Source organism: Pristis pectinata, chromosome 11, assembly GCF_009764475.1.
Source record: "Pristis pectinata isolate sPriPec2 chromosome 11, sPriPec2.1.pri, whole genome shotgun sequence".
NCBI classification, from domain to species: domain Eukaryota; kingdom Metazoa; phylum Chordata; class Chondrichthyes; order Rhinopristiformes; family Pristidae; genus Pristis; species Pristis pectinata.
Genome location: NC_067415.1, coordinates 57,079,261 through 57,093,935, shown reverse-complemented (window position 1 = coordinate 57,093,935; position 14,675 = coordinate 57,079,261). Strand labels below are relative to the sequence as shown.

Sequence of the window (14,675 nt, the reverse complement as noted above, 5' to 3'; positions counted from 1 at the left end):
GATCATAGATCAAATGTAGCTTTAGTTAAAACAACATTTATTTATCTAACATCAGCTGCTCATGACATCTCAAGGACAATACTCCAGCTTTTTAAACAGAAAGCAATGTTCACACAGAAGGTTGAAATAAATTGAATGTAACATTTAAGCTTGCTGCAACAAGGAGCAGGAATGACAAGGGCTCCTCCCCCAAAAATCCCTCCTTTGTAAAGCAGACTGTGGAAAAAGGGCCCATTGAACTGCACCACTTGTAATCCCTATTCACTTTTTCTTGATGAATAAAAGAAAACACAGTTCTTTGTACTCTGTATGTTCCACGAAATGCACTCTTGTTTAGTCTGTGATGATGTAAAAATAATTTTATAGGAACTGGGACTAGACATGGAGTAACTGGATTACACAGCACTGATGAATTGTTGAATGCTGAAGAATACTAAAAGGAATATGAGCCCTCTTGGTGGCAAAAACAACCAGGGACCCATTCACCATCTTCAGGACTGCGGAAAACACGAATGAGTGCCCATTCTAGTTTAAACCTTTCAGCTAATTAGCTTGCACCCAATAAAACATCAACCAGCAGTGATTCTGATGCTTTATCCCACAAAATTAGTTACGCTACATTCAAATATCAGTATTACTTTTTACGTGCCTTCTTTAGTTATGACAATTAATAAGTGTCATAAAATACATTGGAATTGATCCAATATTATGCCTTTTAAAAAAATTCTTATATTTTTTTCAATACATGTGGGAATGATGTTGTATTTCGAAGCAGCATCACATCAAAATCTTCATCAGATATGAAAAACTTCCTCCAGTCAAATAAAAGTGAATAAGGTAACTAAATGGACAGAAGATTTTCCAACTCTTGTATGTGTCATTACTCTAAGAGACACCACAGTGCCTTTAACACAGTGGGTCGCTTGACAGGGGCAACTTGATTTGTCTAGCTAACAGGAAAGGTCACTGCCATGTCAAGTTTTATGCAGTCGCCTTTCTCCATCTGGGGGATTTCTGTATACCATGAAACAAAAGCATGGTGGGTGCCTATGAATATTCCTAACACTGGCAAGTTTTTTTTAAATCAGCTCACAAAGACTAACCTTCTATTGGTAAGCATGAGAATATAGTATTCACCTCCCCCACACCCTTCATCAATAAGGCCACTTATCTGAAATGGAAGCAACAAGCTCCGCAGTAATTGTCTCACATTATACCCAAGTCCTTCAAGGACGACAAGGAATTCTTTAAACTCGAGTGTCTCGATTTAATGAGCACAGATTCTAGGGGCCATGATTGTCTTCTAAAATGTGAGCTTCAAACGTTGCCCGTGGCAAAGAGAAAGTGTGCGAGAAGGACACTAGCCACTTCCCATGCCTTTAACAACACTCCTGTATCTGCCACAGCTCTCAGGAAGGATCAAATGCTACCAGCAATTACAAATTGACAATATTTTCACTGTGGTAAAGGAGATTGGACTTTTGAAATTAAAAAGTAATGGTACTTCACAGCTCAAAAGCATTGTTTGGATTCTTTCTTTTTGTGTTTTGTTGGTTTGCAAACAGCACTGCCTTCCCAGATGGGGGACAAGGAGCCCCTGAAACCAATCATCTTTTACATAAATAGTGAATGCAAAAGTAATTACTGCACACATAAATAAAAAGGAGTATCCATTAACTTCCAACATGTTATTTAAACCTCTGGATCATAACTTTAAAATCCAAGACATAAATTAGCTGTTATGATGATCTCAGCTTAAACTGCAGGGATGGGGTGATTTACATCAGAGCAGCAGGAAAACGGTACCATTTGCAGTTCTCTCTGTGAGCTCTGTAAGGTGCAGGAATTTTGAACTGGCACCCTGAGATAAAGGTGTTGGAAAAGATACAAGTCTTAGTTTAATTTACTCTAAGGTTTCGTGCCAATTAAAAAAAAGCCACAAGGTGGAAGATTCTTTACATCATTTGTACACGAAGTCAGCCTACATCACAAGGGGTACTGGGTCACTTGCAGTATGCAGACAATGGAATTTTAGGCTAAGGCCATTATCCCATAGTCTGCGACGTCACACACGAGAGCTGGAACTCTGAAAATACATTTGGCTTCCCTTCCCATTGTGAACTTCAGAACCTAGCCAGGAAGAGGTCAAAATCTATTTCATCCAAAATTCCTCCACTGCCTGCAATTGCACTATTTCTATGCTCAAATGAATCCAGAATTTCTCAGCTCTTGCTCTTTGTACGGTACAATTTGAATTGCCTTGATTGACAGCTAAACAGGAAAGAGGTGTCATCGCACATCCTTTTTGATGTTTCAGTTGAGTTTTAAGCTAAAAAGTCAACTTTCAATAATTGCTCCTTCCACTCAAAGGTCACTTTAGTGCTTCAGGTTTTTATCAGCAGTTGGATAATGTTTTACCCATGACACCTCCACTCCTCCTCTGTCAAATGATGTCAGTCATAAACCTGGTCAGGAGAGCATTCCATTCAAATCTGTCTTCCAGTGGCTGGGTTAAATTCTGCGAGTTCTCAGAGGTCTGCTAAATGAAATGGGAGGAAAGGTTGAAGGCAATACTTTCCCCTGCTTTAATACACCTCATCCAGGCTGGCTGGAGACCACATCAGCATGGGAAATACAGAATTCCATGTTCTAAGCTGTTCCACACTGCCAGGAAGAAGGGTGCATGAGGGAGAAGAGCCAACATGTAAGGAAGGCACTCTGGTTAGATGCACAAACAGCCAAAACTACAAGTATGGAATAGTAATTATTGTGCAAGCAATTTATTCAGCAATACCTTTGTTGACTGAAAAGGTTATTGCATTCTGCAAAATGGACCCATTAGGCTGGAACAATCTTGTTGTGATAATGGTTATTGCCATAGCCTTGTAAACTGTGTTAGCACAGACCAGTAGACAAATTCAGTATTTCCTATTTGATATCATTGAGTCACAAGTCGAGCCAATGCGTCTGTTGCCATAGAGCACAGCAACAGGCCCTTTGGCTCAACTCATACATGCCAACCAAGGTGCTTTCCTGACCTAGTTCCATCTCTCTCGAAACCGTTCCTATCCATGTACCTGTCCAAATGTCTTTTAAGTGATGTAACTGTACTCACCTCTACCACTTCCTATGGCAGCTTACCCTCCGTGTGAAAAAATTTGCCCCTCAGTTCTCCAATAAATCTTTTCCCTCTCACCTTAAACCTATGCCCTCTAGTTTTAGACTCCCCTACCACTGGACAAAGTCTGTGACTATCCACCTTATCTATGCCCCTCATGATTTTATAAACTTCTATAATGTCACCGCTCAGCCTCCTTCATTCCAAGGAAAACAGACCCAGCTTATCCAGTCTCTCCTCATAACTCAGGCCCTTTAGTCCCAGCAACATCCTTGTGAATCTTTTCTGCACCCTCTCAAGCTTAGTCACATCCTTCCTACTGTATGGGAACCAGAACTGCACACAATATGCCAGGTGCAGCCTCACCAATGTCATATACAGCTGCAAATGACACCCCCACTCTTGTACTTAATGCCCCTGTCCGATGAAGGCAAGCATGCCATATGCCTTCTTCAACACTTTGTAACCACATATCATACAAACCAATTTTTTAAAATTTAACAAGAACGTACACTATGCCTAGCTGCCTCAGAGCCAATGTGTCTCTGAAGGGGTCAGAGACTCTGTCTACAGTGACAGCGTTTATGGATTCAGAAGTTAATCTTTTCTATTTCAATGTTACAGTCTGAAAATCCAAATTGTTCCTGTTATTGAATCAGAATGTAAAGTCTCAATTTGCATTTGGTTGATTAATCAGAAATATGAAATAGATTGAATATAAGAAGCTAAGATTTAAAGAAACCTATTCAAGCCATACCCTTCCTTTTATAGACATCCATAATTCTGCATTTCCTGTCGAGTTGTGGATTGCCTCTCTTCCATTTTGAATGATTCCCCTTGACTGACCGTTTCCTTAACTGTTGATTTCCAATTTATGTTAAGTTCAATGAAGCCACATGTTTGACTATTATATTAGCTAACTATTTAAAAGAATTATCTTTCGAAAATAAAGATCTTTGTTATACTGCACGATAATCATACTCCTTATTCTGTTGTTTTGGACAGAGGTATTGCTATGCTTAAAACAAATAGATTTCTGCTGAATGTTAGTCAGGTTCATCTTGATAAGTATGTTTAACATTTCCAATTGCGCGTATCTTTAGAAGATTTCTGTCATTTTAAAGATAGGTACAGGTGTTATCATTCATAAAAATGGATACCCAAGTTAATTATGGAACAGCACAAATCAAAAATTATGGCGCTCCTTAACCACAACTTCTAGACCACTAAAAAACTACAGTCATCAAAATATCAAATTCTATTATGCAGAGCCAATGTTTTTTTCCAGAAAACACCTATATTCAATGGTACAGTATTACCGAATTAAGGAATATTGCGATCTGATCATATGGGGTTCCAGATTTGAAATGGCAGAGGGATGAGCCTTTAAAGGGTTAATAGAAAATAATTCAGAAGCACTAAAATTAGCCTTTTACAATCCAATGGCTTTCACTTCTGAAAACTGTCCAATCGCAAACACATGCAATGATATGAATGACCCAATGATTGCCCTGCGGGCTTCAGTCAGGCAGAATGTACTGTTTTAGGCAGGAGGTCATCGCTTGGTTAGTCGATGTCTACATTCACTGAGATAATGCCGACTGACAGTTTGGAGTACAATGTAACTAATGAGAAAACACACCACTCTGCAGCACAATGGCTGGTTTTAAAACTATGATGTACATGAAGCTATTTGGTTTGACTACAAACAGTACTCCAGTAAACTTAATAAAGTGCCACAGTCAGGTTGTGCCCCACTGATGAACCTTACGGTTTTACAAGAAGAATCTTTACTTGGTAAGAATCTGCAGCAATTTTCCACTTGTCTGCTTCAATAAAACATGTGTTTGTCATGCATTTTTAGATCAAAGGCAACAATATAATGTTTGTAAAACACAATCTGCCATTGATATCATGTGGCTGCCTTTACGCTGCAGTTAACAGGATTACGTTTGCATTTACCAGATTTCTACATTGCCATCTTAAGTGGATGAATGAAGCAACTGCTGCCCTCAACAAAAAATAATCATCATATGAATCTCAAAGGATCAATCTCCATCATACATTAACTCCAACAAGTCTTGTACATCACTAGTGGTGGTCTACATGAGGGGCTGCAGGTTGTTATTCACTGCTGTAGTATTTACCAGCCATTGTTTTCTGGTAATACACCTGGCTTTGAGTCAGAAGCTGTGAGTTCAATTTCACTCCAGAAATCTGAGTGCAAAATTCAGAGACTGCAGCAGATGGAGGTACTGGCTTTTGGATGAGATCTTGGACCAATACTCTGTCTGCTCTCTCAGGTGAAAATTCCCAGAAAATCATTGAAAAAGAATAACAGGTGAATTCTTCTCAATATCCAGGCCAATGCATGCCCCTGAACCAACAGCACCAATCGTCTGATAATAGTTGTGGAGTCTTGCTGTGTATTAATTGCAGCAAGTGCCCTACATTACAACAATAACTACTCTTTATTAGCTATAAATTGTTTTGTTAATGTCCTGACACTGTGAAAATGTGACATAAGTGCATGTCTTTCCTTCTATATATTCCCTTTAATGCACTTAGTTTTCATGTACACTGGCATTCATCAATCTAATTAATATCACTGAATTTCAATTGCAGCAAGTTACATTAAAATCTACTTAAGAGAACAATTTAATTAATACCTAGATCATTTCCATTATTAAGTCTTAATGAACTTTATGTTAGCACAGCAGTTTCTACTTAAAACTTTCTGGCCATCCTTATTAAAGTTTCCTGTTGTAAGCTTCTCATTAGGACAAATGTACAATTCTGCACATCATGTAAAGGACAATACATCATACTGCTGCCCAGAGGTATGGTGCTAAATCCTCTTGTGTAAAACGATAGCTTCAAGTCTTATCTTATTGAATGCTAAAACCTCTACTTTTGAGCCAAATTTAGGATTGTTTCTCATAATTATTGGAAACGTTTTGGATGGCCTGTTTATGCCAGGAACTATCACCAAGATCCAAATTTTAGGATAGGGTTTAACTCCCAGGTTTGGCTTTGTGCAGCTACTTGGACTTACTTAATTAAGTCAGACACTATCAGACAACACATTTACAGAGAGCACTTCAAAACGCCGCATGAACTGAATGCTGTCATAGCGAGTAATCATCATCCAACTGTAAGCTGAACTAATGAGATCTACTTGTTGACCCAAAGCATTTGCATGTTCCCTCATTTCTAGTCCCTGAGTCAGAAGCATGTCCTACCAGAGCAACAAAAGGATTGCAAATTAATGAAGGTGCTGTAACTGGAGACTGAGCAAGACTAGGGAGACTCTAAAGGCCAATTTCATAGTCTTAGTGCTTTGTAAAGCTGAAAACAAGCCAGGACTAAGCTTGTTCAATCCAACTTGTTATGTAGCCGTTTGATATACAAATTTAAGATTGATTGGAAAAACAGACCCAACTCACCAGCATGGGAATTTATATACTCCATGACATCCACTACACATGAGAATGTAAGTAACATTGCTTCTGTACTATTAATAGACATGCAGTGGAGGCAAAATGATACAAAGTATATCCATATCCAACTCTTCATTGCTTCATTCTAATTAAAGCTGGTTGGTCGCACATTTAATATCGTATCCTGACGATAGTTCTCATCGGAAGAAATGGACGAGAATCTAAAATTAACTCCCCGAAATGAAAATAATGCTAGATATTTTAAATATCATTGTACCATTCTGTCTCTAACAGAGTTCTGACCATTCAGTTTTTTGAAATAACTAAATGAATTTGTTGTGGGACAGATATATCACTAATCTCAGCAGGGCTAAATATAGATTAATTGAGGAACTGAGGAAAACTCTTCCAAATTGCCAATTTCTTTCCAAAGCAAAACATGTATTGCTTTTGTTTTACAATTTGTAACACTGTTTTAGCATACAGCCAAATATATGTATAAAAGCACGCCGTGTTGAAATTGCTTACCCTGGTGACCTCTAATATCAAAGCACCAGAATGAAATATTTTAGCAACTGAGATTCTTACGCAGACAATTAACATTAGTATTTTTTCATTCATATATTGTTGTGCAGATTCCATGTATTTTACAGTAAATTGCTTTTGGTTACAGATTTCTTGTATTAGTATGTTAATTTCCTTTGTACTCAATCTCTGCTATGTTTTTTTTAAATTGCCAAGACCTAAGGCAATAATTAGGCTTTTCCTTTACAATTAGTGACTGAATTGTAGACAGCGATTCTATTCGCATTTTAACGAGGATTGAAATTCAGCATGCAACATTTTCCTGCCGAGACTTCCGTTTGCACCTTAAGTGATTAACGTGCGGAATAAGTTGCCATCCATCTTGGCTCTATGTGCCTGTTTTATTCCCTTAGCACGTTTGGGTATGAGGAAATCACCCTTTTTATCTTCCAAGTTTATATAAATGCAGGGAGCTATTAACTCAATATGAATTGCAGAAAGAAAATAGCAGCTGATTCCACAAAAAAAGCTTCCTGCAGACCATGTTTTAGAGCAGAACTTCAGGAGAGGGAGTTGACAGAGGCAGAAGGGTTCAAACAAATGTGGTCGGGTACAAAACAGAATGTAGTGAAAGCAAACGTATCAGAAACTCTAAAGTGTCCTTATTTTATTGAAGCAATGAGTTGGATTTTGCTGACTTTTGTCAGCAGTTCCGCATGGCATTTTTCAGCTTAAGTACTGCTAAAGTTTTGGGATTCGCACATATGCACAGGAGTCCAAACTTACTGACTGAGCTCTGCTGGCAATTTCCTGGAGGTGCTCCACCACCCTACTCCAGATGGAGTCCAATGGTAAAACAAGAGCCTGCGGATCACAGATCCTCTGCCCACACAAGCCCTTCATTTGAATGGAAATTGTAGGGTTGTAGGAAAGAAAGGGGAGAATAGGGCATGTTATCTCACTTCTTTATTATTTGTGTTTGTTTTATTATTTAAACCATTTAACATTGTTTTAAGTGTTTTCAGTTGATTTTATTCTTTTCTAATAATAATATTAATTTTTTTAATGGCTTTAATTATTTCATTTGTAAAGGTTTTCCAATGATCTTTCAGTGACAAACATGGACACTTTGAGATACAGCAAAGCTGGGAGCAGGTTTTTGCCTTTAGTCAAAGACTTTCCAAGACCTTTCTTGAGTATGTTTATGCTGGCCCACCCATGTCACCCCAGAATGTTGATTGAATGCCCTGCCACTGCTAGGTGCCTCATAGCTCAACTCCAAATCCATCTGGGCCAGCAGAATCAGCTTTCTGGATCCAAGGAATTGCGGAAACAGGTAAGAAGGTAAGTTTGTGGGCAGCAAGTATGACGATAGTCTCTGTCTAACAAAATCCAGATTGATATCTCTGAAAAAGACTGGGTGAGTTTTCCCACATCCTAGCCAATATTTATCTCTCAAACAACACCACTAAAAAAGATATACTGGGCCATTATGTCACCGGCATTTGAGAGTCTTTGATGCATGCCAATTAGCTGACATATTTGCTATACTACAACCATGACTACACTTCAAATAAACTTCATTGACTCTGATCTTCCAGTGTCTTGAAAGGTTCTATAGTTCTTCTTAAGTCTTTATTTTTGCCTTCTGTGCTCATAGTTCATTTCCTTTGCTAGATTCAAAGAAAAATACAATAAGTGGCAATACTTACAAATAATGTAGTAGTCCTCATGTTTTTTGAATTCCAGTCCCCAGAGGTTAGGGCTGAACTCCTGAAACTTGATGGTAAACTTGACATCTTGATCTGGCTTGTTGCAATTGAGTAATGGTGTAGGGCTGGGCACAGCATTGCAGTTGTCTGCTTGATCTTTTGACACCATGTACAGTTTAAAGTATTCATACTGTCCAGTAATCCTGGAGTCCACCTTAGGGCAGATAATATCCAGTTTGTCTCCTATCTGCGGGTACATCACCAGTCCTTTACTAGGTAGAAACCTGAAAATAAAGTCACAAGAGAGGAACACATAAATATTACATCACTTGCCAAAGAACACAAACAAATATTCAGATTCACACATTTTTTTTGCCAGGAAGCTGGAACCTGATAAGTACTGGCTGCAATAACATAGTCCATTTGATGAGATATCAAATGAACGCAAAGGAAAATCTTTTTTCATTGATCTTCCTTTGTTGGACAATTTCCCTTTTAAACCATCAACTTCACGGACCTGTTGTAAAAAGATAACTTTCAAAAAACAAATGATTTCTGTTCCTGATTTCTAATTGCCATATTATTAACTGTGCTAAAGTGAGAAAATATTACAACTTAGCAAAGAATTCCAATTAAATTATTTCTTTCATCTTTAACATCTTCAAGCACCTTAAACACCTGTAACATCATAACAGATCCCTGCATAATGCAAGTCAAGCTTAAGGTACATAGTTGGCTAGATATCTTTGGTTAGACAAGAGCACTATTCATAATAAAGTCATTTCATAAAAAGGTTCAACCCAAGAGGATTTTATAAATTGCAATAAAGGCCCTGTGTTGTACAATTTGTTTTATTCAGAAAAGAAGTACATCCAGTTTTACAGGTTGATTTGTCTTGGGAATATATACTCATAAGTTTCGTTTGCTGCATTCATATCTGTACACCATCACTAATCCTTGCTCTTAGATGTATTTGCTTCAGTTACTACTCAGAAGCAGCTCCTTAAACTCGCAGCTGCTGATACAATACCCCAAGGCCCAGTGCTAAGTGCCTTTGCCCCATGAAGCTGATAGATGTTTACACAGCATCTAACCAAAGCTACACATGACCAAACACTGAAACATGAAGGAACAACCTACCATTGAGAAGTACGTGTACTAGTTAAGTCATTTCTTAATTGATCTCTCCTTTAAGCTTATTTGCATGTCAAGGAATTTTCTAAGGGGAACCTAAAAGGATTCATCTCCTTTAGTCTATCTGTATTCTGCTTTAGAGAGAACAGCACTGATATTATAAGACAAATTGTGTTTGCTATTTCCTGAGTCATTAATTTTATACAATGAGGTGGGAACTCGAATTTCATTCTTCTGTGACATCATAGTATCGTGTAAAGCTTGATCTTGGATTTATCTTTATTCCTGTAATCTCCTCCAGTTTTACAAACCCCAGCATTTCCATTGATCTTTCAAATGTGGCCTTTTTTGCCTCCTTGGTTTCCATTGTCCAACCACTGATGGCTTGCCTTCAGGTCCTAACTTTTGGGAATATCCCTTCCTAACCTTTCTGTTTCTTTATTCTTTTTTAAGCGACTTCTTATCCTTATCTCTTTGATTAACATTTCCTAATATTTTGTTTTGCATTTCAGATTCTGCCTGATAACATTCATATAAAGTGCCTTGCAATGTTTTATTCCTCTAGATGCAATTTTTGTTAGGACTGTACATTGCCTGAACTCAAGAATGAAAAGAGCTGGAATATTGCACTGCCTCTCAAATTCTAGGCATAATACTGGACGTGCACTGGCCAATTACACATCCCACCACCTTGCGTTGTCAGGGTAGCTGCAAACTGGTAAAAAAACAATGTTGTCTGAAAACACCTCCTTATCTTATTTGACAAAACTTTGGGAAGCACAAGCCACAGAGACGTGCTACCTGACCATGTAAGACCCATGTCTCTGACATTGACATACTGTTTCTGGATCTAATCACTCTAAATCCTGAATAAACCATTGTGTTCAGCACTGGTTTCTATTGATCACTCAAGAACATACAATGCTGCTTACTCAGTTTAACTACCATTTTTATTTTTTGTTTTAGTCTGTAATATCCCTGCATTCCATAAAAAATTACAAAAAGCAATGCCTTTCCCTGTGAAATTATCCACCAAAATAATTATATTGCATGGATTATTTTTTTTCATTTTGGAACTAAATTGGAATTAACTTGAGGATATTATGACCAAACACATTTGACCAAAATCATTGCTTACAGCTAATTTACAAGGAAAAAGTTGTAATCTCTATAGGATAAAATTCTGCTTTGATTCCACATTTTTAAAATTAATTTAAGTGAGAAAGAGGAATGCCTGAATTGATACAAGGTTAAGGTATTCTAGTGTACTGTGAAATATGCTGAACACAGTAATTTCATATCGCATGGGAGGCTCTTATTGCCAAGTACATGGGAGGATTCATTAAGTCATTAATGTTATGCTCTATAATTTTTAATTATTCCTATAGCCTGATACAACCTTACACTTTTTTTATGTGGAGGATATAATCTACTCTACTCCAACTGGGCTTCTGAAAAGATGATAGGAACCACATGCTGATAGAAACATAGTCACAGATAGCATCTTACAACATAGAAAAGCGACTATTTGACCAGTTATACTCAGGATAATGTGGTTTTTGATGTCTGAGATAGCAAAAAAACTTGGTAGTCAAACAGCATAGCATATATTGAATTATCAGCACTTCCATGATCAGAAATATGGAAACTTGGGAAAAGCACTTTCAAATTTATCTTTTCAAAAGTTGCTTCTTGAAAAAACTTACATCAGTGGTCTCACATTAATTATGTTACTCCATCCATTGCTATAATTGGTTTAGAGCTACATCAATTTTGCATAATTAAATCAAGCTGCCTGCTCACCTTTGCAATACACAATCATGGGCTGATTAAATCTAATTCTTTCAATAACACTTACTGAAGATTGTTAATTCTAATAACAATATGCAAAATAAAAATAAACCATTATTGATAGCAGCACAAGAGATTAGTTTACCCATTTGTAAACATCACTTTTGTTTGGAAGATTGATTCCTCCAATACTCAATCAAGACTTAGATTAAATAGATCACGTCAATGGTATAATGTCACATCAGAAAATCTGGACTTCTAACCCCTAGCCACCTCCACATCCATAAAAGCTGCTCAAAAAAACTCATACACAAAAGGAATCCTGGGATGTGTTAACCTCATGCAGAGTGAGAAAGTTCTAATCTGTCCATCTAGTTCATAACTGCTCTTTGACCCTCATTATATTACTGGTTCCAGTAATATTAACTGAGATCCAATCAGGGGACTTGAGGTGACTGAATAAATTCTGAGAGAAATTTGTCAATATATTTGAACCATTAGCATCCTCACTCATTCATTGATACTCACAAATCTCCAAAAGCACAATATTAACTATTGGCCCATATTTTATTGTCCTTTATTTGCTATTTTGCTGACAACAAGTTTCTCAGAGAGTAGGCGATAGATTATCAGTGTCTGACATTTTATACATGAATTCCGGGATTAAAACTGAACTGAAGTGATTTGCATAACAGTCTCCTCTCTCTTCTGAAGAGAAGGGTGCCATGTGACATAGAGCTTGGACACACTTAACCTAGTTCATAGTTGCAAGGACACAGAACTAAAACCTGGCACACACTGGCAATAAATTGCCAACTGGCAAACCTAGGGAAATAAAAAGCACAGCCGACTCTGGAAAGTGTCAAATGTATGCCAGTGAAGCAGGAAGTGCTCTTTAGATGTTAAAGACACATTACTGAGGCATGGTGCCGGGAATTATATCCACTCAGAGATGACTTAATTACAGAAGTGGATAAAGTGTTCCACTATAGGAAACCAGCAATTCTCACCTTGACTGATGTAAAACAATTGCCAAAATATAAACCATAATAACAATTGGTGAATGTTTAAAAATCCTATTGCCAAAATTTAAACTGTCATAATCTTAAAATCTTAAATGATGTTCATCCAACACTGGCAAAGTGGGCATTGGCACTAATTAAAAGTTGCTGCCTAATTTGTGTAAAAACAACCATGCTTCCCAAAGAGAACTGGCACATAAAGTGCCCACAGCTTACCTCACCGAACACCAGATTCTGGCATTAGATTTCATTGGTTGGCAAAACAGCAATCACAGGGCAGAAACTTAGGAAACCACAAAATGAATTAAAGAGGAAAATGGAATTAACCTTCAAATAGAGGGTAGTAATGATCTGGAATTTTTGGCTGCAAACATGCTATTGAAGCAGATCCATGGAATAGATTTTGACAAAATACAATCATAACTTCACTGGAAATCATGTGAGATATAATACAAGTCTTAAATATGCTATATTGTTTTACACAACTGAACAAGTCAGAATCTAACTCACTGAATCTTGGAAACCTACAGCATAGAAACGGGCCCTTTCAGCCCACCTCATACTTGACAACTATAATGCCTATCTACGCTATCTTATTCGCCAGTATCCCTCTACTCATTTCCTATCCAAGTACCTGTCCAAATGCCTTTTAAACGTTGTAATAGTATCTGCATCCATTACCTCTTCTGACAGCTCATTCCAGATATTCACCACTCTCTGTGTGAAAAACTTACCCCTCAGATCTCCAGTCATACAACTGCATGAATAATTTATTCTTTTAAAAGGGAATTATTGGTTGCAAAGGGAAAGAGAATTGAGTCAGAGAGTTGGGATTAGCCAAATCTGAATAACACTGATCTGACTGGAATATTCAAAGAAATCATTATAAATAGAAATGATTTTCTGGATAGTTTATGTCTGATTATCAACTTATATTTGATTAGATTTTATCTGAGCTTAATAGACCCTCTAAAATCTACTTATTAGTGCAATTGTATGAGTGTTTGGTCCTGGGCCAGTAAACAGATCACTTCCTATGTTCCTGATCTTGGCTCCAACTGCTTCAGTTGAATTTGTTGTCAGACCACCACTTTCTAGAGGCTTGACAAGTAAAATTGCTGGTTTAGTGAGTTTGAATCCAGTGTTGTTATATTGATTTTGTATTAACACAGTATGCAACACTTATATTTGATTACTAGCCTGTTAGGGGATTTATTTTAAATAAAATATAGTCAACACAGTCCCTTTACCTTCCACTAAATGTCTTTAAAGTGTAAGACTGTTTTAAAGGATTAGATGTATTTGGTAGTTTTGCAATATCATTTTGAAAGAAGTCACTATTTTTTACCCTAAAGTGGAAATTATGCACAAACTGTGAATATCAACTATTAGTGAAAAATTGCCTCTGTTTAGGTTTCTGACTGAAACAAATGAAGTTTTGATCAGTGAATATGACATTCTCCGTAGATGTTTTACCCTGTTAACTATCACCCATTTGTGATCAGCACCCTGTCAATATGTGATTTGGACCTGAACAATCACTGCTAGTATTTGATCACAATCTGTTATAGTTGTTTAAGAATGAGATGTAAAAAGTCAGTCCTATTTTTAGAGCTTCCTGGTGGCAGTCTAACCAAGGATCAGATCACTCATCCTCACAGGCGACAAACTGTTAAAATAAATCTCTGATCATTTTCCTTCCCAGTTACCCTCCAAATGCTCCCTAACTGTAATTTAGTCTGCCTTTTTGCTTTCAAGGTGTTTTGAAATATCCAGATGGAACACATCAATTTTTTAGTTGATTTGATCACAAGTACAGATGGGCAAATTCATCTATTACAAAATAAAATCCTTACTGATTATTATTGGCCATTTTCTTTAGATTCTTAGAGGAAGGGCATTTAGTTATATAATTGGTTGATAAAACAGCTAG

The 14,675-nt window shown here is 37.2% G+C and overlaps 1 protein-coding gene across 2 annotated transcripts in view; it reads right to left on the bottom strand.

The window, feature by feature from the left end:
- Window positions 1-14,675, bottom strand: part of LOC127576214 (ephrin-B2-like) — a 50,056-nt gene that overhangs the window by 18,333 nt on the left and 17,048 nt on the right. For both annotated transcript variants that reach the window (XM_052026642.1, XM_052026643.1), the window contains exon 2: window positions 8,796-9,079. In XM_052026642.1, coding sequence (XP_051882602.1) covers window positions 8,796-9,079 — 284 coding nt within the window. The remainder of the gene's footprint in view (window positions 1-8,795; window positions 9,080-14,675) is intronic.